General features: G+C 47.5%; 1 protein-coding gene across 1 annotated transcript in view; it reads right to left on the reverse strand.

Annotated features, from left to right (window-relative positions):
* Positions 1-25,904, reverse strand: part of LOXL2 (lysyl oxidase like 2) — a 90,449-nt gene that overhangs the window by 55,864 nt on the left and 8,681 nt on the right. Inside the window, exon 2 of the mRNA XM_055300553.1 lies at positions 4,473-4,887. Coding sequence (XP_055156528.1) covers positions 4,473-4,827 — 355 coding nt within the window. The 5' untranslated portion in view covers positions 4,828-4,887. The remainder of the gene's footprint in view (positions 1-4,472; positions 4,888-25,904) is intronic.

The raw sequence follows: 25,904 nt of genomic DNA on the forward strand, positions 1-25,904 counted from the left end.
ACATAACTTGGCCAGCTGCTTGACCAAGCCTGTTTCCCATTTCTAAAGTGAAAACAAAGATCCCCAACAAGCAGGTCACCATGGAGATTTGGTGAGATAATGTATGTGCCTAGTACATGTTCAAGCCCCTTCCCCTTCCTCCTTCCAGTAAATCAGAAAAACAGGGAATCCCATTGTCTCCGTGATGCAGGGAAAATGCAGATACGAATACTCCCATTGTAGAGATGAGAAAACCAAGGAGATTCTGAGACTCTTCGAGGTCAGGGAGGACAGGGGGCTAGTCCCTGACTCCCTGGCCCTGCTGAGACGTGTGTGCTGTGACCGATGGCTGGTCAGGACTCAAACCAGAGTGCCTCAGATGCATTGTGGGGAACAAGAAGCTTATTGAAAACATCTGGGCTGAGGTTTTCCAACTGGTTTCTCAATTTGGCCTCGCTTCCCAGCTGTCAAGCTCCTTGGAAACATATGCTCCCTAATCAATTGCTGCTTGGACAACAAACCAATGTTTGTCTTGCTAAGTACTAGCAACGGAAAAGACCCTTTGCATTTGAAGCGGGGCCTCTTCTTTGGAACATTCTGTAGCAGAGCTGCTGAAGGAACAGAGATGATGAAAAGAATTAGGGCCCTTATTCCATCTGCAATGAGACAAACCACCCTAGCTAAGGGGATGGGAAGCAGGGCAGCGTGCAGCTAATGGAACCATCAGGAGCTGCAAAACAGACATGCTATGGCCTGCTTCACACTTTGATAAGGAACATTTGATTTTTATTTCTTTAACAATTTTTACTTATTTATTTGAGAGAGAGAGAGAGAGCGAGAGAGCGAGAGAGCACATGAGTGAGAGAGAGAGGAGGAGCAGGGGTAGTGAGAGAGGCAGGGCTTGATGCCAGGACCCCGGGATCACAACCTGAGCCAAAGGCAAATGCTTAACCAACTGAGCCACCCAGGCACCCCCTCACCAGGTATTTTTCTGTAGACGGTGGAAGTGTACTTTTCTACATAGCCCAGGATAGCATCACCAGGCACCATGTACTAATTTGACCTGATTCCATAACAATATTTTTCCCTGTATGCTTAATGCCTATCAGCTAGACTGTTCTGATTCCAAAGCAGCCAGCTCTGGTTCCACCTGCTGGGATGCGGGGTGGTCTGGGCACAGTTCGGTAGACACTATCTCAGAGCTGCTAGGAAAGTGGCACTTGGAGCGCAGATGGGGCTCTAACTTTGGACACAAAAAGCCATTCAATTAGAAGCCAAACTTCATTCTACAATCTGTCCATTCATTCACTCGAAGAAATACTTCTCCTGGTGAAAGGAGAAGAGATATATAAACCAATCAACAAACCATTTGAAAGAGATCACAAATCAAACCGTTTGAATGCCAGGGTGTTCGCTGCTGTTGTCAGGACAAATGTTCAGGTTAGGACCTCTGGGGCCCCACTGTGGTCATCTGATGGTTTTGTCTCTCTGATCTGAACAATGGGGGGATGGGGTGGTGTGGGGGCTTGAGGAGGTATCAGATCTGAGCTCAGGAAAACCACCACGGGAGGCTGCTGTGAGACCCATCCAGAGGGTGAGAAATAGAACATCTGTCCCCCTTTAGAACCCTCTGAAAGGGTCCATGAGTTCCTTGAGCTCAGATACACTTTAGGGGAAAAGACCTCTTGACAATCCAGGCTGGAAAACCTGGGAGTACCTGGGTGCTCTCCTGGGGCTTCATTCCTACTGCCCGAGGGGCAGAGGAGCAGGTGATAGCGAGCACTCCCAGAACACTGGTCTGGTTAAGTGCTCAGCTGTGGGGTTCCCAGTGTGCACACAGAGCCCGATTGCAGGATAAACTCTTCCCATGGAGCACACCCCTGGCCACAGGTCACATTCACTGGTCCCTATGTCAAGGACTGCTGGTCAACTGTTTTTAGTATTCTCCTAAATCAAAATGAATTAATCAGCTAATATGTATTGAGTGCCCAACTTGTACCCAGTTAAGGATCCTACCCTGATGCTGAAGAAATTCAAATACTTTTATATCTAAAAGACCTCTCAAGATGCAAAAGCCAAGTACCACTTTTATATAGACAACACAATCCTCAAAGTCCAGGAGATATGACAGTTTACAATTTTTTTAGCATCTGTTTCTTTCCTTCCTCCTTGAGATTTCTCCTTTCCTAAGTCTTACTGGTTTCTTTCAATATCCACACAGATGACCCTTCCAGGATGCTTTGGCCTCTTGTTACTATAGCTTCTCTCTGCAGTGCCTTTCCCCCGCCCTCATCAGCCACTCTCCTGTGGTCATAGCTTAGACCTCATCATTACCAACAATGGCACCCTGCCTCAATGTCCGTTTCAGCTCTTCTGCTGTGCATCTCCATCTACATCCATCCCAAAGATGTTTCTAGCTCACTCCTTCTTGTATTGCAATCTCCACCCTGAGCCATGACCCCAGCAGCCTTCCAAACAAGTCTGCTATGTAGTACAGTCCTACGTACCCAGCCTGGACTCTAGGGACCATGGTTTCTTTTAAAGATTGTTATTTATTTATTAGAGAGAGAGAGAGAGAGAGAGAGAGAGAGAGAGAGAGAGAGAGAACAGGAGCAGGGGGGAGGGGCAGAGGGAGAGGAAGAAGCAGACTCCTCACTGAGCAGGGAGCCCAATGCAGGGCTCCATCCCAGGACCCTGGGATCATGACCTGAGCCAAAGGCAGATGCTTAACAAACTGGGCCACCCAGGTGCCCCAGGGACCATGGTTTCAATTGCTCTCTCACACCCCCTCTGCTCCCTTGAACCCTTCTCCCTTCATCTTCCTTGGGTGACAAAGTCTGAGCCAGGTTAACCCACCTCCCCAGCCACCACATGCCCACACTTGGCCAGGTGAACCTGGATGGGGAAAAACCACACCCATCTAACCTGATGACAGGTAAACTTTAAGTCTGAGTAGAAATAAAATAAAGTTGTCCCTGGAAAAACCCCACAGTCATTGGGAAGTATTTGTTACAAAATACCTAGGCTTTGAGAGCCTGGAATTAAAAACACAAACCTGATGTTACCCCTGGGTCACTCAGCCAGCAGAATATACGGAGACGTAGAAGTATGGAGACACGTCTGGAGGTTTCTGTTTTTCATTTTTAAGTCGGCTCCATGATGGGCGTGGAGCTCAATGCAGGGTTTGAACTCACAACCTGAGATCAAGACCTGAGCTGAGATCAAGAGTCAGATGCTTAACTGATTAAGCCACCCTGACATTCTGACATGGCCCAAGCTCTATAAAGAAGACAGGAAGTGGGCTTAAAAAGCCCAGCATTTGCAGGGCTCCTGGGTGGCTCAGTTGGTTGAGCATCTGACTCTTGATTTCAGCTCAGGTTGTGATCTCGGCGTTGTGGGACAGAGACCCATGTTGGGCGCCACACAGGGCTAGAACCTGCTTGGGGTTCTCCCTCTTCTCCTTCTCTCTCTTAAAACAAAGCCCCCAAAACCCACCATTTGCTAACTCATCTTTGCTGCTTTCATCTCATCCCTGCTAGGGAATCCCAAGTCAGCTTCAGAGGACATTTTACTCTCAGTGTGGTCTCTTGGTCTGGTTATTCCAATAGAACATATTCAACTGCATAGAGGTATGATACATATGAGATGGGTACCCTTTTTCCTATAATTTCTAGAATAACAGAAAGCAAGGGTTGGAAGGGACCATAATAATGATCTATTTCAATGACCCCTAAACCTGGCTACATATACAATCACTAGAGAGGCTCCCAAACGTTAGTGTCCCAGACTCTAAGACCCTTAGCCCAGAATATCACAGGTTAGTACTGCGCCCCACCATCCCCCACAAGGACTGAGCTCGGGGTTCTCAGCTCCAACACCTGCTGCTCCCTCAAAGCTTTTACCAAAACACTTTTTTCCCAAAAATATATTGATTTGAACTTGACAAGGGAAGAAAGAGTAGGCCAACCAAAGTGAAAATCCCAAAGCAACTCTGTTCCTATCATAGATGAGCCCAGAACAGCATATTAGTGTGAACACTGTGAACGCTACATGAGCAGCCCAGTGGAGAGAGTCTTTGTGGGAAAGAGCAACCGGCACCCCTTCGAGGAGGCGACTGTAAGAAGAGCCACATCCCCTGGCTCACGTGGCCCCCAGGCGGGGCACATGAAGCCATGGGCACTGACTGACCCTTGCCCTTAGTGAGGGTCACCAATGGCTCTGCTTTGGCCAGGAGGAGGCATTTTCCAGGATGCCACACTTCCTGAGCTAAAACTAGGAAAGTCCCAGGCAGAGCAGGACAGTCACCGTACCCCTTCCTGGCACCTGTCTGTTCCCACCTTCCTGCAGATGCAGGAGGCTGTCCGGGTGAAGTATTACGGGGAATTCACACTTAACAGCAACCACAGCCTCCTTTGGCAGGTTGACTGCACATGGGCCTGTTCCTGGGGTTTCCAGGGACACCAGCACTCAGCTCCCAGGCACAGAACACCTACCTTCCCCTTTGCCATAGGAGGAGCTGGCAGTCCAGGCCTTGGCCTCCACGTATCCCAGCTCCCGGCAGACGACGTGGGCCGCATGGATGGAGAAGTCATCGTCGCACACGGTGCCCCACTGGCCGTCGTAGTACACCTCCACCCGCCCCTCACTGTGCTTCCTCTTCTGGCCTGCCAGGCGCAGCTGGATCTTGGCGACATCTGAGGGCACCTGAGGCCGGTGGTACTCGGGGGCCGGCTGCTGGAAGTATTCAGGGTAGTAGGGCCAGGCCTCGTACTGCGCCAGGCTCAGGGATGGGAGCAGCGAGAGCAAGGCCAGGCAGCCTCCCAGGCGCGGGCCTCCACGCCTCGCCATCCCCGTCTTCGTCCTCACCCTTGGGCCTGAGGGCCTGATCCAGCGACAGGCGGGACCGTCCTGGAAGACAGGGAGGCAGGCAGGTTACAGGGGGCGACACAACATCCGGGGAGTTCACACTCTTGCTTAGTAGTTAAAGCTCTTCACCTTCTGGACCCCCTCCTCCTCTCTCCTCCCCTCTCCTCCCACCTGACCCCCAGGTCCACGGGTCTGTGAATTCCTGCCTCTGCCCACCGGCCTTCCCTGGTCTCTGATATGGTTTTTTAGGTTTTTTTTCCCCCCAATGGGGCTCCTAGCAGGGCCAAGAGCACATCCACACTTCACTTGTGTTCTTAAAAAGACCATCTACAGAGATGTGAGCAGGGTTCAGGGGAACTGGCAGCAGAGGAAAGCTGTTCCCACTCCAGCCTGAGGGACCAGGGATGGAGTAGTTGCCAGAACCGGAGACAATGGCCAAGCTGAGAGGGTTTCCTATTTGGAGCTGTGGCTTCAGTGAAGGGTCTTAAAGCCAAACCGCAGCAACAGGAGCAGGAATGAATACCCGACCTCGCTCTCTTCTGGTCTCCTGCTCTCTCCAGTGTCTCCTATTGGGCAAGCCCACCCCGCAGCCCGACGACGCCAAGCACATTGGTGCAGTCTGTATGGGTGGGACTCTTGGGGCCCAGGGGGTGGTGGGGAGAGAGGGCAGATGTGGAAAGGGCAAGCATCCAGCACATTCTTCCCCTTCCTCCCCACCTCTGCACAGCTGGTTGCCCAGGGCCCAGACCAGGTCCTCCCTCCTTCATGCAATATCCCTACTGAAGTGGCCTCCAGGGTCCTCTCCTTCCAAGGTGGGCTCATTATCTAGACATTCTCCTCAACCTTTCCAGACACTTCCATATCCCCAGGTAGGTTACAAAACTTCTCAAGGGCGAGACTTGTAGCTCATTCTTTGGCTCCTCCAGAATAAACATTACAGGTTTGTGGACATGTTTCTTGAACGAGAAGGTGATTTGGTGTCAGGGACTGAGCTGCTGGTGGAGTGGGGAGCTTAAGGGTACCACACCGAAGGGGTCCTGTGTGCCCTCTCTGGGTGTCCCTGTGTGAGGGACCCTCCTTCTTTTGGGATGCTAGCTGGCGTGGACAGAAAGGGCCTCTTCCAGGTGCAGAGAATAACACTGGGAGAAGCACCAGAATAACATGGGCTGTTGTTCTCTTTGCACACACCTGTGAACCCTCCTATGGCTCTGCTTCCTGGCTCCAGGGCTTCAGACACAGCAGCATGCTTCTCACCCACACCCCCAATCTCATTACACCTTACACTCTGGACCACAACACAGACGAGGCTGCTGAATGAGGAGGTCAGTAGCAAAGTCTCCTTTAAAAGCTCTCATGCAGGGTCTGTCCTTAGCTGAGCTGTGGTCTCTGCAAACAGCAGCCTCAGACAGTGGTCCTGATGCCAGTGATGTGCTGGTGACAGCTCCATCCCTTTTCATAGCTTCTGTCCCTGAGGGGTGCATGGGGCTAAGCACCAGTCCACTCTTAGCATAGAGGGAAAGCATAAAGCTCTTTGTGGCAGGGCACCTGGGTGGCTCAGTCTGTTAGGCATCTGCCTTTGGCTCAGGTCATGATCCTAGGACCATGGGATTGACACCCCCATTGGGTTCCCTGCTCAGTGGGGAGTCTGCTTCTCTCTCACTCTGTGCTCCCGCCTTGTGCTGTCTATCTTGCTCAAGCTCTCTCTCTCCCCCTCTAATCAATCAATAAAATAAATAAATAGAATCTTTAAAAAAAATAAGGCTCTTTGTGGCAAGCAGGAGAGGGGCTGAGTGGCCAGTCATCAGACAAGGGAGGACTGGACAGCAGAGCACAGACTTCAGAGCCAGACAGTTTGGGTCTGAATCCTCATTCTGATACTTACTAGCTGTGCAACCTCAGGCAAATACTTCTCTTTGCTTCTCTGTGTCTCCTGCCTATAAAATAGGGATAATACTATCTAGCTCACAGAAGTGTCAGAAGATTGAATGAACAGCACATAGCAAGCACTACAAGAGCATTCGCTAAATAAAAAATTTAAATTCTCAAGACTGTGGTCACCATACCCAGATGGAGACTACCTCTAATAATCCCACAGTGAGGATTATAGCAAGAGATAAATACCTAGGTCATGTGTCCTGGTTGTTCCATAATCCAAAGAGAGGGAATACTAGCTTAAAAGGACTACAGCTGTTTCACAGGAGAGGAAGTAGGCTTGGGATGTGGGGCCCTAGGACCTACTGGTAGATGGAAGCTAAAACTATAATACTTTCTATTTTAACCAGGTACAAAGGATCAGGCTAATCTTAATCAGTTCACGGCACTTCACCATCAAGAAGGACTAGATAACAGGCCAGAGCTGTCCAGGAGGAATGATCTACCACGGAGAGAGGCAGGCCCATGTCCGTCCCAATGGTCCAGCAGTGCCCAGTCCCTTGTAATGGGTGTGGGGGCAAAGATGCCAGTGCTTGGAGGATGATCAGGACCAAGGACTGTGGAAGGCCCCCCCATTGTCATCCTGTGACTCGCAAACAAGCTCAGAAAGTCATGGGGGCTCCTGCAATAGCCCCCTTCAGACCACAGCCTGCACAATGAGCAGTGTGGCTCTCTGAAGGGAAGCATCCTCACCTGCCCTGCCTTGGCCCTGCTCCATCCCCATCAGAGCACCTTTGCATCCACAGGCTCCCTGAGGCGTGGTCAGGGAGGCAAGGGTTCTGATTCTTCTACAAGGGAGAAACTCCAGAACTAGAGAGGATTTTTTTTTTTTTAAGATTTTATTGATTCGTGAGAAACACAGAGAGAGGCAGAGACATAGGCAGAGGGAGAAGCAAGTTCCCTGTGGGAAGCCCAATACAGGACTCGATTCCAGGACCCTGGGATCATGCCTTGAGCCAAAGGCAGACTGTTAACCACCGAGCCACCCAGGTCTCCCAGAGAACCAGAGAGGATTAAGGACTTCACCGGAGTTGCCCATTAGTGCAGGCACAGCCAGAACTAGAAATCCCAAGTACCAAGGCATCAGCAGTCCACCAGCATGTAGAAGAAATGCCCAAATTCTGGGGCAGAGACACCTCTACAGTTGGGCATGCAGCTAGCTTCTTGGCTCCATTCCCAGCTCCCCCCTTCTCTGCTCTTACTCTGGACCTTCATGTGTCACCTGTCCAATCACATCAGTCTCTACCTGGGTGAAGCTACACCTGGGGCAGGGTGTCCCTATCCCTTTCCTCTCCCGTCTCCTCCAAATGGCACATGTCCCAGGCCCTCCCATTCTTCAAGGAAACCTCCCCACATGTGCTTCTCTAGGGGCCAGAGACAGCCACTCCAAGACCGGCTGCTTTGGCATGAGGATTAGTTTGAGTTAAAAGCAATCAAAACCCAGCAGATTCAGGAAAAGCCTCTTCACCTCCCCCTCAACCACCTAAAAAGACTGTAGATAGAGGACCTGCTCTGGGAACAGAGCTGTCACCACAGATCACTACGTTAGGATCTGAGCACTGGGTGTTATTCTGTATGTTGGCAAATTGAACACCAATAAAAAATAAATTTATTATTTAAAAAAATAAAAAGATCTGAACTAGGTGTGGCGGACAGGGAGGAACCATGCCAGGCCCGTCTGATCCAAGTCCTGTGTGTCCCATTGTTTCTGCGTCCCTCCCCCCCCACTGCCTCCCCCCCCCACCCCCCGCCTGTTTACCAAACATTTGGTCTTTATCATCTTCCTGTGAATTGTATTCCTTCCTTTGAAGTCCCAGACCTCTACCCCCTTTCTTTGTACCTCATTCTGCCTGCCGGTCTTTGGAATTTCCATGTCTGTGTAGATTCCCTGTACATATGAAATGACATTTTTCTTCTGTTAATCTGTCTTGTGTCAATAAGGCTTTTAGCCCAGCTCGAAAGGGCCTGGAAGGGCAGAGGAAATTCTTCCTCTAATCAGAATGTCTTCTCTGATTTCCTTTAAAATAGCATTTTGTTTGTGCTTTACACAATTAACCTTCCCAGGGCTAGTTAATTCCTCAAGATGATAAAGAACACACTTACAAGTGTACTCTTCATATGCAAACCAACCAGTCCAGAGCCATGTCCTCTCAACTACCTCCTTAGGAAATCTCATACTCTGGGCCACTATCCCTCTGCCCTCGTCACTCCAGGGCCAGGTACCAGACAACTAGAGAGCCCCTCCGGCCCAGGGTAAGCCAAAAAGATTTGACCAACCAATCCAGAACTGGATTCGCAGGGGATAGTCACGATAAAGGCTCTTGCCAGTGGTGTGACCAGCCCTGGATGCTTCCCCATGTGACCCCCCATCATGTGCCTTGCCTCCTGCTTCTAGGATTTGGGGAGTATAAACTTCTTCAAAATGGTCATTTCCACGTTTGCGTGTCCCCCCCCCTTTTTACTAACTAAAAGTTAGTATATAACTTTTTATACTAAGTGACTTTATTTTTTTTCTTCCAATTTTTATTTAAATTCTAGTTGGTTAACATCCATGTCTGTGTGTCTTACCATACCCGATTCAGACAAACATTTTATGTAAAATGTACCCATTTCTGGGTGCATTTTAAAACACACTATTCTCAACATTCCACTGCTAACTCACTCGATGAGATAAACACCACTATGACCCACAGGAGGAAAAGGAAGCACAGAGAGGTTGGGCAAGTTGCCCAAGGTTGCACAGATGCAAAAGATGCAAGCCAGGCCCTGAATCTGGGCGGCAGGCTGACCCGGGCTTTGTCCTCTGCCATCAGGCTTTACTGCCCCTAGTAGCTCACCCCAGTCCAGGATTTGCCTGTCCTCCCTAGGCGCCCCCCCCACCCAGCTCCCCCTGACACATGAGCTACAGATGCCTCTCTATCATCTCTTCATGTCTCAGAAAAAAAAATACTGGAATTTTTATTTTTTTTTAATTTTTATTTATTTATGATAGTCACACAGAGAGAGAGAGAGAGAGAGAGAGAGAGAGAGAGAGAGAGGCAGAGACACAGGCAGAGGAAGAAGCAGGCTCCATGCACTGGGAGCCCGACGTGGGATTCGATCCCGGGGCCTCCAGGATCGCGCCCTGGGCCAAAGGCAGGCGCCAAACCGCTGCACCACCCAGGGATCCCAAAAACTGGAATTTTTAAAAAGAAATCTGACTCTCTGGATGTGGATGTCTACAAACTGTTCCACCCGTCTTCTTGGATTCTCCAATCTGTGGGAATGGCCAGTGTTCAACTCCTAAAGCTTTCCTAGAAAAGTGCTCCTGAATTTTTTGCTTCTTTTGTGGGGCCTTCTGCTTTCTACTCTGGGGGATTGTAAAATATTAGACCCAGATGCTTCCCTCTTATTTCAAAAATAACTTTTTATCTTCTTTCTTCTGCAAACTAGTAATAAAAATCTGGATAATGCAAACAAGTAAAAGGAAGAAAATAATTCACAATATCACTGTCAGAGGTAACCATTACCAACACTGTGCTATGCACCCCTCCAGCCTTTTGTTCTTTTGGTACATACATATATCCATTAAAAAGCTGGAATAATTTTCTACACATTTGCTTTGTAAACTGCTTTTCACCTTCATCAGTATACTGCCAATATTATGCCACCTTGACTATTCTCTTATGAGATTGTTATTTATCAATATACCATAAAATTGGATGATCTTATCATGATTTCTTTTTTTTTTTTTTTTTTACTGCTATAAACATTGTTGAAACGAATAATCTTGTAGCTAAAACTTTGCACAGTCTTGGGATAAATTCCAAAAAGTAAAAATCGCTGGGTCAAAGAGCCTGGCCAAAAGTCAACATTTTGCAAAACTGTATTAACTGCCCTCCAGAAAGACTGTCAGCTTACACATCAGCCAGGAGCCTGTAGGTTCCCTTGCTAATTCGGAATTCTAGCTAGGACCATGTCTTCAATCCTTTCTCCATCTGATCAGCAGAAAAGCTTAACTAGCATTTTTCCTGCTACTGGTGAAGTTGGGCATCCTCCACACCCACCCATTCTCATCAGCCACCTGCATTTCTTCTTTCTTTCTCTTCCCTCTCCCTTCCCTTCCCTCTCCCTTCCCTCTCCTCCTCCCTCTCCCTTCCCTCTCCTCCTCCCTCTCCCTTCCCTCTCTTTTCCCTCTCCCTTCCCTCTCCCTTCCCTCTCCCTTCCCTTCCTCTTATTCTTTCTTTCTTCTTGGGAAATTCTCTCTCCATGCCTTTTCCCTGATAGCTTTGTAAAATCTATTTTTCTCTTTGGCATCCAATCAACCCTCTGGAGGGATAAACCGCCAGGTGAAAACCATCATCCAAGCCGAGCTTGGGCGGGTGCAGAGCCCCGTGGTCCCTCCCCACGCTGCCCCCCTTCAAGGGCGAGGCCTCGCCTGCTCCTCCCGGGCGCCCTGCCCTGGAGTTGGGGCTCAGTCCCTCGTGGGCCTGCGGCGACCCCCGCTGCCCGAGCAAGGCGGCCGGCGGGGAACCCGTCCAGGTAGTCCCCCTGCTTCTGGCCACCCCCGGGAGCCTGCGGCGCCCCGCGACCCCCGACGCCCGCGAGGAACGGAGCCGGAGCGGGGCAGAGGGGCCGGCGGGGGTGCAGGGCCCAGCCGCGGAGGGCGGCCCCGGCGTGCGGCGCCCCGCAATCGTGCCCCGGGGGCGGGCGGGTCACTCGGGCGGGCCGCCCCCCAGCCCCCCAGCCCTCCTCCTACCCCCCCCCCCGGGGCCCGGGCCGCCCAGGTCCTCCGGGGCAGGCGGGGGCGCGGGTTCGGGGCGGGGGGGGGGGAAGGGAGGGGGCCGCGGCCTGACGCTGCGCCCTGGACTCCCCGCGGCACCTGGCGCGGCCCCGCCGACCCGTCCTCGTCCTCGGCCGCCCTGGCTCCCCGAGAGGCCCGCGGGCGCGGCTCCAGCCGGGGAGCCCAGGGCGCCGGGTCCCCAGGCTTAGCACGGAGCCCGACACATGTCAGGCCCTTATTTTAGAAGGTCTGGATAATGACAGGGTGCAGCTGGCTCAGAGGGCGACATCCCCATTCCTGGAAGAGGGGAGGGGGAGGGCAGAGGAGACCAGGCGCTCCGCAGGCCTCCCGGGTGACAGTCACAGTTTTCCTTATAGACGACAGACCTCACCAAGGGCCTGGAGCAGAGCAGCAGGCGCAAGTTCTGAGAGCACAGTTGGGTTGGCGCAGCTCTGTTACCCCTAGAAAACCATTTCCCCTTCTTCAGTGTTTCTCTCTGTGAAATACATACATTGCTCTGACCTGTGATCAAACGCATTCAGCCAACGACAGCGGGGGCAAAAGCAGAGGAAAAACTCCATTACCTTTATCCTCCCCTTTCCCTGGGGAGGTAGGAGCCCCATGGTGGCCCAAGCAGCCTTCCCCAATCTCAGCTCTGTCATACAAAGAGGTTACTTTCATCTGCTTTAGGTGCCTCCTAGGAATTCCCAGTTGTGAGAACTCAGAGGAGAGGGGTGAGATAGCAGTCAAACCTCAAACAAGAAGGACCTCCCCTGCTGTCTGCCATTACCTTTTTTTTTTTTTTAAAGATTTTATTTATTTATTCATGAGAGACACAGAAAGAGAGGCAGAGACATAGGCAGAGGGAGAAGCAGGCTCCCTGTGGGGACCCTGATGGGGGACTCGATTCCGGAACCCAGGGATCATACCCTGAGCCAAAGGCAGATGCTCAGCCCCTGAGCCAACCAGGTGCCCCTTTCTGCCATTACCTTAAATAAGGTCTCCTATTGCACACATGCTTCTTCCAGAAAGGATCATTAGAGCAGGTGAAAAAGGCCTTTTTTTTTTTTTTTTAATTGAACAACTGCAGGGCTTGGGACTGAATTTTGTTAGGGCCTGGGTATAGCTCCCTCTGTGGACTATTCCTCTCAGAAGAGGCGACAAAAAAAAAAAAAAAAAGAGTCAGGGTGCAAAAAAATAGGCCCTCCCTTCTTTTCCTGCAAGAATGGAGGGACAGCCTGTGTTACCTCCTAACTTCTGTGCTCCATCTCCTTATTCAGCTTCTTTCAGTTCAGAGAATCTTTATAAATTGTGCTATGTAAATGAAAAGTAATATCCTTACACTTAATGAGTATTTAACTGAGCACCTATTATGTGCCCAGCATGGTGCCAGCTGCTGCTGTGGGAGAGATATAAGAAATGCCAGGCGCTCACATCCTCATGGGGCTGGTCCTACCTCCCCATCTAGAATATAAATTTTGTCCTCATTTTTCTCCCATTGTCTCTTGGGCTGGTCCTATCTCTCTGGAATGGGGGAATTATAAGAAGAGAATTATTCAAGTTTTGAATAGGTAGGCCCAGACTATGGGGGCGTTATTAAGAGTAATGGGTGTAAGAGGGGAGTTAGAAGAAAATGAGAGAAGGTTTTTGCCAGAAAGGAACATGCAGAACCATTTGAAAGGGGAAGACCCAAATAATGAATGAATGAATGAATGAATGAATGAATTTATTTTTAAAGAGGCGGGGGGGGGGGGGATCCCTGGGTGGCTCAGCGGTTTAGCCCTAGCCCGCCTTCAGCCCAGGGCATGATTCTGGAGACCAGGGATCGAGTCCCATGTCGGGCTCCTGCATGGAGCCTGCTTCTCCCTCTGCCTGTGTCTCTACCTCTCTCTCTCTCTGTGTCTCTCATGAATGAATAAATACAATCTTAAAAAGAGAGAGAGAGAGAGAGAGAGAGAGAGAGAGAAAGGGTAAGGCCATGTCTGGGATCACTTGACTAAGGGAGCAAGAGCAGGGAACAATTTGTAGCTCCTGCTTCCCAAATCCAGGACTCCTCCTACTTCAGTAGAAAGGTCAGGAGAGGCTATGGGAAGATTAGGAAAAGAAAACGGGGAGTAGTCAGCACTAGAGCAAACTAGGTGATTAAAGCAACAGGTGTGAAAATCAGCAATCCGTGCAGGAATAGAGCAAGGTGGTGTTTAGAGCATAGTTTAGAAGGTGCTGGAAAAGAAGGATGGATGGGAATTCAGAACAAGTCCATCAAGTCAGCAAGTTCATCTCATTTCACTTTATAGATAAAAGAAATGAGGACCAACGGTTTACTGGATTGGCCCATGGTCAATGGTTAGTAATTGGCAGAGCCTCTTCTTGACCTTGGGTATCTTGCCTTCCAGTTCTATCTCCTATACTAGGATGCCTTTGTCTGTCCCTGTCTGTCACCATTTTGTTTCTCAGCTAGGCTCTAAGTTTGGGCTAAGGCCAGCTTGCAGAGGACCTGGAAGCATCCTGCTGGATGCCAAAATGCAGCCAGGGACCATGACAAGAGCTCAGGCTCTTAGTGTCTTGTAGTCTGAGTCCCTGCCACCCCCAGCCTCCAGTCCCTCATCTGTGCCATGAAGAGGGTGTGCTAGCACAGGGAAGGCAAGCAGCTATCCATGTGACCTGCATGTCACATTCACCCAGCTAGTAGTGGCTATCTAGGGTGCTGAGTGGTATCAAGACCTAAGAGGCAACAGGGCTGGCATGGGTTTGTGATAACTGCTGCAAAGCATACCTGCTGGGCATTTGCCATCCTAGGCACTGGACGAACCATTGTGTCCCCTGCCTTGCTCTGGTCAGTCTTTCTAGGGGCTGATCCCCTCTTTCTCCGAATCTTGGTCCTGATTGTGCTGACCCCCTGGATCTCTCACTCTTGCCTGCTGATGCTCTGGTGCTGAGCCCACCCCAAACACATGCTTCACTAGCTCTCTGTGTGCACACCTACCCTGTTCCATGGCTCCATCCTCATCTGCTGATCTCATCAGCTGACCGGCTGATACTTGATATGCCTCTCATGGCTTGTTTTAAAATCAAGCTGTCTTCTATGATCATAGGTCAAAGCGCTATTCAAGTAAAGTGGATGGGAGGGACCTTTGGCTCCCTTTTCTTTCAAAGGGTCCTCGTGCCTCTCGGCAACCCTTCCTCTGGTTTCTGTTGGCACCACTGGTTCCCTGGAGAAGTCTGTTGGGCATCTTGGAATCAGAACACAAATGTCTGAAATCTGCCTTCACCACCGCCAAGCTCTATTGATTTGGGGACAATTTACTTTCAGAGCCTGAATTTCCTCTTTGGATTATGGGAATAACCTCCCGTGTGTGTGTGTGTGTGTGTGTGTGTGTGTGTGTAGATTAAATAATGTAAAAATTCCTAGCACACAGCATAGACTCATTCACATTAGTTTTCTTTCAGTCCTGCCAACACAGAACCCCTGACTGTGGGTGCTCAGTAGAAACTCAGCAAATATTTATTGAGTGAATAAATAAAATTCCTATTTTCAGGAACTAAATAAAAAAGTTTATCTTTCTTATTCCTAAAAATTAGGAATAAAAAAAATTCCTTTTTCTTCTGATCTAATTGCACTGGAAAGCAAGAAGATAAATTCATTCCATAAGAAATTATTGTATTTAGGAATTTAATACATTAAAGAATAATTACTCTTCTAAGGACAGGGTACTTTTACATTGTAACAGGAACTCCTAGATATGAATTCCAATAGTTGAATTTCACGTCTTGTACAATGTTGGAAGCAAGCCAACGAGGTTTTTCATGAGTCGGTGGACCTTCCCCATGCCCTTCAGATCAGCCACCATAGGTACCTGCTTACTGCTGAAATTCACTGTGTAGTGAAGATGGTAGGCAGATGCTGCGGTGATTTATGGGAGATGAAGATCCCCTGGGATCATAAAATCTCACCCCACCAGATAATCCGTGCTGGGTGGGCTGAAAGGTGGGATCAGGGGAGGCAGAGTAAGGTAAAATCCCAACTCATCACAGCTGATTTCCTGGGAAATGTGCCAACTCACTGTACACACCTGTTAGGCCTCAAAGGATGAGCCCCTGACCGCATGCTGGACTTGACACCCTAAGGGTCTGCAAAAGACCTGAGGCAGTGACACTCAGAGGGGAGAACAGAGCAGACCCACAGGGAGCATGACTCAACACACACCTGCTCTAAGATGCCTGCTCCAGCTACTTCTGCCTTCCTGGCTCACCTCCAACAACACCTTTAGCTATGCTCAGGGAGCTAGAAGGGGCTGGTATCATCTCTTGCTTTGAGTGTTCCAGGTAGGCCAAGCATGGTCCTTTCCCTCTCTAAAGGTCATTTCCAAATAGATGCCAGCCTCAGGAAGGAAGGCAGAAGGAAAGCTTCCAGGGCAGCCCAGCAGGCCTCCATCTTTCAGCATAACATTATATTAGAGGTGCAGAGAGGTAGATCGGCTTCCCGTTAGGTCTGCTCTGCTCCTCTGGCTGTGCAAAGACTGTGATGAAGAGTTCCACACTAGTGCCCCCACTCAGTGACAGACAACATTTTATTTTACTTTTATTTATTTTTTTAAGGATTTATTTTTTTTTAAGATTTCATTTATTGATTCATGAGACACACACACACACAGAGAGAGGGGGGGGGGCACAGAGACACAGGCAGAGAGAGAAGCAGGCTCCATGCAGGGAGCCTGACGTGGGTTCGATCCTGGGTCTCCAGCGCTAAACTGCTGAGCCACCCAGGCTGCCCCAGATAACATTTTATTAATCTCTGCCCGCTTTATGTATTCATTTGCTCTCCTCCCCACCACCTTCTTCTAAAAGTATGAGCTCTGCTTTTATACAGAAACCTGGACACTATGTGGGCTGGTGTTGAAGGTGGGATTCTGTTAAAGAAAAAGCTGGATTTTTTTTTAAAAAAATAAGCAAACCCTGTATTTATTGATCACTCATTCTGTATCAATTACAGTGTGGAAAGTGCTTTACGGGTACGAACCAACTTAATTCTGTAGACCAGAGCTTCCCAAAAGAAACATAATATGAGCCACATATGTGATTTAAATTTTTATGGTAGGCACATTAAAAAGTAAAATCATATAGGTGAAATTAAGTTAATGGTATATTTTATTTAATATATCCCAAATAGTATGATTCCTGTATGTAATCAATACAAAATTGTTAATGAGATACTTCACATTCTTTTCTTATACTAAGTCTTTGAAAGCTGGTGGGTACTTTAGATTCACAGCACATCTCAGTTCAATCAAGCAGATTTCAGATGCTTGGTGGCCACCAACAATTGGATGGCACAGCTCCAGGAAGCCCTCTCAGAGAGTATTAGTAGCATCCCTACTTCCCCAAGGAAAACCCAAGGGACAGAGAGGCTACGTGATTTTTCTTAAGGTCACATAGCTAAAAGGTGCTCAAGCTGGGATTTCCATTCAGGCAGCCAGATACCAGAGCTGATTCGTTTATTCGTTAAACATTCTTATCTCTGTGGTTGAGACAAGCACACTCCGGTATACACAGCCTTGCCCAGGGACCAATTTGCTTAAGACTGTTATGGGTTACAGGGCTGGAGCTTCACTAAGAAATGTGCTAGGCTCCAAATGATGAAAAACAAAAGCAAAGGAAAACTTCAATTTTAATTTGCAGAAAACACACCGAAGAGCACTAGGTTTCTTACCTTTTCTGGTGCCTAATCATAAACAAATATGGTAAATTCTCCCTTTACCATTTTGGACATTTGATGACATTTGGATTGATGGAAGACATGTTCCCCTTCTTCACACCTACTCTATTGGTCCTGGTCAGAAATTTTATTCTGCTAAAGACATCCAATAAAAGAAAAAATGGTGGAGACATCTGACCAATTATGGTATCTGCTACCATAATGATCTACTTGCAGCATTCACCTTTGAAGACTTCCCAGCTCATTGACAGGCGGACACACCACCACCCAACATGGAAATTCCAGGAGCATCTTCTACTCTGAACACAATCCAACTGGGTCAGTGGAACATTTCTGTAGCTTGCTCACACATACCAAAAAGCAAGCTCAAGATGGTTTCAGGAACCCTCTCCAGGCGTGCCGAGCAGAGTTCACAAGGCGGAAGCTCACCTTAGAGAGTATTCTGTCAAAACCTCATCCGACTCAAGTCTAGGAACTACTGCAGCAGATGGTCTTAATTATTCACACAGTTTGGCTCGGGAGTGGGCCAGCATCAGAGGGTTCAAGGCAAGATGCCCATGGACTGCAGTATGTGATTAACATGAATGAGAGCCAGTGTGTGCCAGAGAAAAGTTGGCTGTGGCCGTGGCTTATCGGAAAGTTGGTAAATTATATCTCCTAATATTTTCTCACTTGGCTCTTGGCTAAGCAGTTGAGGACATTCTTACATCCAATTCAATCCACTGGAGGATGCAATTTTCACACAATGGATGCTAGTATCAGCTTGGCCAACAAGAGGCTCTATGCCCCCTGGGTGGGGGGATCCGGGGGAGATAGGGAAAGCATTCCTTCCCATCACTGGGATTGAAGGTCCCAGGCACTCCCGAAACACACCAGCTAGAATCAGCTCAACCTTACCAAGGGCCCTGAGCACCTCCTGCATGCAGTGCCTACTCAGCCTGCACGTTCTTCCCCCATGCAGAACGGGCTGGACACGCCGCTGCCTCTCTGTTGTCAGTAAGCAGCATGGAGTACTAGTTTAGCGGTGTGCAGAACAGGGTTCAAATGTCATTTCCACTTCCCAGCTCTGTGACCTCAGGGATGCTTAGATTTTCCAAGCCTCTGTATTTCATCTGTAAAATGGAAGCGATGTGTACCTAAAAGCAACTTTTTAAAGGGGAAACAAGAAACACTGACTTTTCAGGATTGTTATAAAAATCAGAGATCATGTATCTTAAGTTCCTGATCTATGGTATGTGGTCAAAAATACCAGGTAAAGTATTTTGGTTCAAACAGGTGCAGCCTGGTAGATTCGGGCCAGGCAATTTAAGTGCCAACTACAAGCTACTAGGCTGCATGAGGGAAATGGGTTGTATTTAGTTTTGATCTTCAGATTTTGGGGAACTGGTGACCCCCAAGGATGAGCTTAGGTAGGTCCTCCTGGATCCAGCTCTTGGGACAACTCAACTGAAAACCAGAAATATACATTTGCTCCAAAGAACATATAATATTGGAGAAAAGCCTAATGACCTAAATCAACAGGCATCTTCATACGTGCTGTATAAGCTAGGTAGGTGCTACACTGTGTCAAGTTCAAGGGGAGGGTGGGCTCCAGGGAGTCTGCAGTGTCTGCAAATAAGACTTTTAAGTGGAGTCTAAGTCATCCAGTGCTTCTTGGTCTTGCTGGGGCTGAGGGCACAGTCAGAGGGAGAGAATTTCTAAGCCTGGATCTCATTCAAGTTTTTCATCTCATCATGAACAGAACTTCTTCAATTGTCTGATAAACATCATTCTTTGAGGACATCTTTAGGAGCTTTCTAGTACATTCTAGAAACACTGATTTCAAGGATTCCAAGAGTGGCATTGCCCTCATAAAGGATAAATATTTGAAAATCATTTACTTAATTTTAACCCAACAGGGCTCCAAAAGGCAAAGGAGAAAACGTAAAAGTGGAATTTCCAGGGTCCTTTTCTTAGGCTACTATTTTGACATCTGAATCATTCTGCCTAGCAAAGAATATGAAAGGCCTACTCCAAGGAAATCTCCAGTCTCAAGTAGCCTTGGAGCTACTCAAATGTTTTTCTTCCCCCGGAAGCAACCCGTTTGAGTCCCTCCATCATCTACCTGAAAAGAGGAGTCTGTGCTATAGAACTTGCTTGCTTCAAAATATTTTCTTAAAAGTCAAGTGGCTGTTGACTTCCCAGGAGCAGCCTTAAAGAATGTGACAAACCATGGCCTCTTACCACTCACACCTCGCTTTGTGGCACCCAGTCAAAAAATGCCCCATATGACCAACTGACTCCCAGTCAGTAATGAAGGCATGCCCAGATAAGGGTGGAGGGTGGGGGTGGGGGGAACGTACTGGAAGCACCATCCACTACTTATATGTAATGCATATAAATCCACTATGCAGTATATGTAGTGCATATATTTATATCCACTATTTATCTGTAGTGCATTTAGCAAAAAGCACTGCTGTCACACAAGCTGATCCTCTTCACTGTGACCCCTCTCTGCCTGCCCACCAACAGGATGGGCTGGGCCCACTGAAAGCAGGCCTTGCTCCAGTTTTGCGTGACTGGCCCTGTCGCTTCTAGGCCCTTCGGAGGCAGGGCAATGAATCATTCCTCCCAGCCCCTTGTTCCATATCTTGTGCTGTGCAGCTCCAAGGAATGGACCCTCCTGCTCCAAATGGGAAGCGTCACATAAACAAGGGACCCCCCCCCAGGCGCAGGGGCCCGCCATGCAAAGGCCACTTGCTTAATGTTCGCTAAACAGTGGGGCACAGAACTCAGCAGAATTCTTTCACTGAGACAGAATGCTCCGCTTAACATCTCTGCCAGATGTCAGCATTCAGATATGGGGTCGAGGGGTGGGGTGGGGGGCTGTCTCCTTCATCAGACCCTCACTACTAGGGATTCCTGCTGGATCAGCAGGAGGGATGAATGGTCCTCATTCACAGCCCAGAGCGCACGGCGGGAGGCTACCCCAGCTGTGGTCCTGGTGCTGCCTCTGGCCCCACATGGAACACATTCCTTTGTGGAAGAAGGCTGCCTCTAGTGAATGGGGTGTGCTCAGAGAATGAGGGAAGCGGTGGGGGACGACGGGGCCTTTCTGAACCACCTCAGACAAGAATGCAGACTTTGACACCAGGCTTGGCCAGGGCTGGTCCATTTGGCCCCTGGCCAAAGATTCCACCTCAGTCCTGTCTATTTCTGGCCACGGAGCAGGAATGTTCAGGACACAGGGAAATGGTGAGAAGGTAAGCATATAAATTATAGCCGAATTTTTTTCATCCTCTAGAAAGAGGCCTTTGTCAGGCGTAATTTGTTGTGATCAACTGGGGTTCCCCACAGTCCACTTCTGGCTCTGGGTGGAATCTCATTTTAACCAGGTCCTTTCTTGGGGAGGCTGAAGGTACAATTTTAAACTCTTAAAAGTGTACCTAATGGAGACTCTTGGACTGGATCAGAAAGGGAAAGTCAAACATATATAGCGTCTGTTTTATCTTTAGAGCACATAGCCCATAAAGAGAGGCAAAGAAAATCCTAAGTCAGTGCTGCTGCTTGAAGGCAGTACTATTATAATGGCACTGGGAGCAGTGTGAGGCCAAGATGCCCCTCAGGTTCAAATTAGCCAGCCCCTGGCTCCTAATAAAATGAAGACTTAGTTTGAGTACAAGAGGACATCCGGTAATTGAAAGAACATGGTGTTGGTATCAGAGAGTGGTCTCAGAATTCAGATCTGGCTTCTGCCGAGAAGGGCCTTAACCATCTTAGTGAGTTGGATAGGAAGTATCATGGGCCTAGTACAGTGACTGGCCCGTGGCAATGCTCAGTGAGTGGTAACTATTATAATTATGAAATCAGCAAGAACCTGGAAAAAAATCCCAGAAAGGGTGTCGCTTCACCCATCAACCACTTTTTTTTTAAGATTTATTTATTTATTCATGATAGACATAGAGAAAGAGAGAGAGAGGGAGAGAGAGAGAGAGAGAGGCAGAGACACAGGCTCCATGCCTGGAGCCCAACGCGGGACTCAATCCCAGGACTCCTGGATCGCGCCCTGGGCCAAAAGCAGGCACAAAACCGCTGAGCCACCCAGGGATCCCCTCATTAACCACTCTTAAAATACCACTTGGATAACAGGTTTTAACCATCTTCCCACCTCCTCCCCTCTACACACACACTTTCCCAGAGCCAACAATCAGTCACCAAACTGGTCTGAGTTTCTGTCCCACTTTAGAAGGGGAGAAGAACAGAAGCCAGAACCAGGATGGTGTGCAGACTTGGTCAGCAATCGAATCACTGCAAACAATTGATGTCTCTGTGTTTTAGGGCAGGAAGTGATACTTGGGGATGGGACCCACCGCATGCAAATTTCTGGAGGGTTGATCCAAGCCCAGACAGGTAGGGAGGGGCTCGGTAGGGCCTGTAAGAGGAGTACACTGGGCAGGAGGTGGAGGGAGTTCTGGGCTGGAGGGAGGACACAAACCAGTTTTTCAAAGAGATGGCCCCTGAAAAATGGTCAAGGAGGACCCTTCTGCTTAGTTAGCTTTCCCTGTGCCTCCTGCAGGGTAGTCCTAGCAGGACTCACTCCTGGCTTTGTCCACTTTCTGTGTCTCCACTAGCTTCCAGGCCAAGCTCTCATCCAAGTGATGTAACCTTGGCCAACAGTCAATTGTTCAGGCCTGAGCCCCTCAGATGAGAATTAGACCCAGTGGGCCCAGCAAAGGAAGAAGCAACTGGTACAGAGACCACAGCCACATCTTTGGCTTGTCTGGAAATGTCTGGCTATAAAGAGAAGGGGGTGGGAGTGCTGTTCTCAAGTTTGTTAAGAGCCTGTGATCATGGGGATCCCTGGGTGGCTCAGCGGTTTAGTGCCTACCTTCAGCCCAGGGAGTGATCCTAGAGTCCTGGGATCAAGTACCACGTCGGGCTCCCTGCAAGGAGCCTGCTTCTCCCTCTGCCTGTGTCTCTGCCTCTCTCTCTCTCTCTCTCTCTCTCTCTGTGTGTGTGTCTCTCATGAATAAATAAATAAGATTAAAAAAAAAAAGAGCCTGTGATCTGGGATTCTACTGTCCATCGAAGCACTGGCTCCCTTCCAGAAGCCCAGGGAGCAATAGCAACAGGCACTGACTGCCACATCACCAAAGCTGGCCAGGCTCAGCTCCACACTGCCAGTTGGTATTGTGTCACTGACGATCATTTCTGGAGATAATGGCATCTGCAGAGTAGTGGCATATACACACAGACCTGCAAGTTTTTGCCCTTACTAAGGAAGGCAGACTTTCTCAGCTACCTTTGAATCTGATAAGTGTCAGTGGTACTGATCACAAATCTTTTCTGGTCCTCTTTCTAGGAATGATTCCAATATTCTCACTGTATTTCCAAGCATGGCATGGCTCCCACTGGCAGCTACAAGATGCTTCCACTCTCTTTAGGGAGACACACACCCACAACACTGAGCTCTTGCCACAATGACCTGAGGGCATGTGGTTACCAGAGACACCTGCTTCCACAATCCCCTGCCTTTGGACTTGCTATTCCCTCCCTGTTCTAGGACACTACATATATACCTCCTAAATACCTATGACCATTTGTTTAGGAATCAACCCACATGTATATATAAAAAAATCTTAAGGAATCTACTAAAAGAGTATAAGAACTGGTAAGATTTCAACAAGGTTACAGGATACAAGATCAATATATAAAAGTTAACTGTTTCTATTCGCTTTCAAAGAATACTGCAAAAATGAAATCACAAAACTAATTCTATTTACAATAGCACCAAAAAGAATATTTAGAAATAAATTTAACAAAAGACATGCAAAACTTATCCTCAGAAAACTACAAAACATTGTTGAAAGAAATTCAAGATCCAAATAAATGTAAAAACATACCATGTTCATGGATTAGAAGACTTCATGTCTATCACTAAGATGAGAAAACAAATTGAGCTACAGATTCATCAAAATCCCTATTAGTATCCCAAATGGCTTTTTCATAGAATTTGAAAGGCTGATTCTAAAATGTATATGGAATTTTAAGGGACCCAGAAAGGCTGAGACAATTCTGAGAGGGGAGAAGAAAGTGGGAAGTCTCATACTTCCCAATTTCAAAAGGTAATACAAAGCAACAGTTATCAAGACAGTGTGGCACTAGCACAAGGACAGTGGATCAATGGAATAGATCAATGGAATAGAACTGAGAGTCCAATAATAAATTTATTTATTTATTTATTTATTTTTAAAATATTTTTATTTATTTATTCACGAGAGAGAGAGAGAGAGAGGGGGGCAGAGACACAGGCAGAGGGAGAAGCAGGCTACATGCAGGGAGCCTGACATGGGACACGATCCCAGGTCCCCAGGATCACACCCTGGGCTGAAGGCGACGCTAAACCACTGAGCCACTCGGGCTGCCCATAAACTCACATATTTATGATTAATTCACTTAGACAAGGGTACCAAGCCCATTCAATGGGAGAAAGGATAGTCTTTGTAAAAACACTGGTGCTGGAATAACTGCCACATGGAAGAGAAAAAAGTTGTGGGGGGGGCACCTGGGTGACTCAGTCAGTTAAGGATCTGCCTTAGGCTCAGGTCATGATTCCAAGGTCCTGGAATCAAGTTGCATATCAGGTTCCCACAGGAAGCCTACTTCTCCCTTTACCTGTGTCTCTGCCTCTCTCTGTCTGTCTCTCATGAATAAATAAATAAAATCTTAAAAAAATAAAAGAGAAACAAGTTGGATTCCTCCTTCACACTATTTACAAAAATTAATTCAAAATGGATCAAATACCTACATACAAAAGCTAAACTATAAGACTAGTAGAAGAAAACATAGGGGTAAATCTTCATGACTTTGGATTAAGCAATGGTTTTTTAAATAGGACACCAAAAGCATAGGAAACAAAGTAAAAATGTATATATTGTACTTCATCAAAATTTAAAACTTTTGTGCATCAATAGGTACTATTAAAATGTTTTATGAACCAGGATAGCAATAGCAGAACATACTGATCAAAGATTTGCTATACGGTCTGAATACCTGTCTCCCTTTTAAGACTGTGAACCTCCTAGGGGCACATAATTTCTGTATCTCCTGGGTTCATTATAGAATAAATGCTAAGTAAAAGTGATGTGAACTGAGAAAGAGACATTACAAAGAAAGTGAAAAAAACCACTCACAGAATGGGAGAAAATATTTATAAATCATGTATCTGAAAGGGCTCTAGTATCCAGAACATATGAAAACTCCTACAATTCAGGATGTCTGGGTGGCTCAGCGGTTAAAGAATCTTCCCCCGGCTCGGGGCATGAGCCTAGAGTCCTGGGATTGAGTCCCACGTCAGGCTCCCTGCATGGAGCCTGCTTCTCCCTCTGCCTATGTCTCTGCCTCTCTCTCTCTCTGTGTGTGTGTCTCTGAAGAATAAATAAATAAAATCTTACAAAAAAAATAAAAGATAAAAAATAAAAATAAAAACTCCTAAAATTCAATGAGAATAAGATAAGCAGACCAATTTAAAAATGGGCACAGGACTTAAACAGACATTTCCCCAAAGAAGATACACAAATGCCCAATGACACCTGAAAAGATATCTAACATCATTAGTCACCAGGGAAAATGCAAATCAAAACCTGAATGAAATGCCACTTCACACACACTAGGATGGCTATGATTTTTGTTGTTGTTGTTGTTTTAATGGGAAAAAATAAGTGTTGGTGAAGATGTGGGGAAATTGAAACCTCCATACATTGCTGAAATGTAAAATGATGTGGCCATTGTGGAGAACACGTTGGCAATTCCTCAAAAAGATAAACATAGAATTGCCACATGACCCAGAGATTCCATTCCTATTTATATAGCCAAGAGAACTGGAAACAGATGTCCAACCCAAAACTTGCATACACATGTTCATAGCAGCACTATTCATAATAGCCAAAAGGTGGAAACAACCCAAACATCCATCAACAGTGAATAAACAAAATGTGGTATATCCATATGATGGTATATTATTTGGCCGTAAAAAAAGGTATGAAGAAGTATGTGTACATGCCACAACATAATTAAGGCTTGGTGGGGATCCCTGGGTGGCTCAGCAGTTTGGTGCCTGCCTTTGGCCCAGGGCGCAATCCTGGAGTTCTGGGATCGAGTCCCGTGTCGGGCTCCTGGCATGGAGCCTGCTTCTCCCTCTGCCTGTGTCCCTGCCTCTCTCTCTCTCTCTCTCTCTCTCTCTCTATGTCTATCATGAATAAATAAATAAAACCTTTAAAAAATAAAATAATTAAGGCTTGGAAACATTATGCGAAGTAAAAAGAAGCCATATCTATGATTCCATTTATACGAAATATCCAGAATTGGCACATACAGGCCAAAAGCAGATTAGCAGGAGTGGAGGTGCAGAGTGATAGGAGAAGCGAGTGATAGGTAAAGGGCACAGGTTTCTCTTTCTGGTAATGAAATGCTCTAAAATTGACTGCGGTGACCTTTGCACCTGTGAATACACTAAAATTCATTGGCTCAAACACTTTAAATGAGTGAAGTGTATGGTACGTGAATTACATCTTGATTATGCTGTTAAAAAATGGACTTAAATGACACTTCAGGTTAGCAGTATATATTTACGAAGCATCTGCTGCACGACACACACTGTTAGGCACTTGGAAT

The sequence above is a fragment of the Nyctereutes procyonoides genome, unplaced genomic scaffold (genome assembly GCF_905146905.1).
Source record: "Nyctereutes procyonoides isolate TBG_1078 unplaced genomic scaffold, NYPRO_anot_genome, whole genome shotgun sequence".
Classification (NCBI taxonomy): domain Eukaryota; kingdom Metazoa; phylum Chordata; class Mammalia; order Carnivora; family Canidae; genus Nyctereutes; species Nyctereutes procyonoides.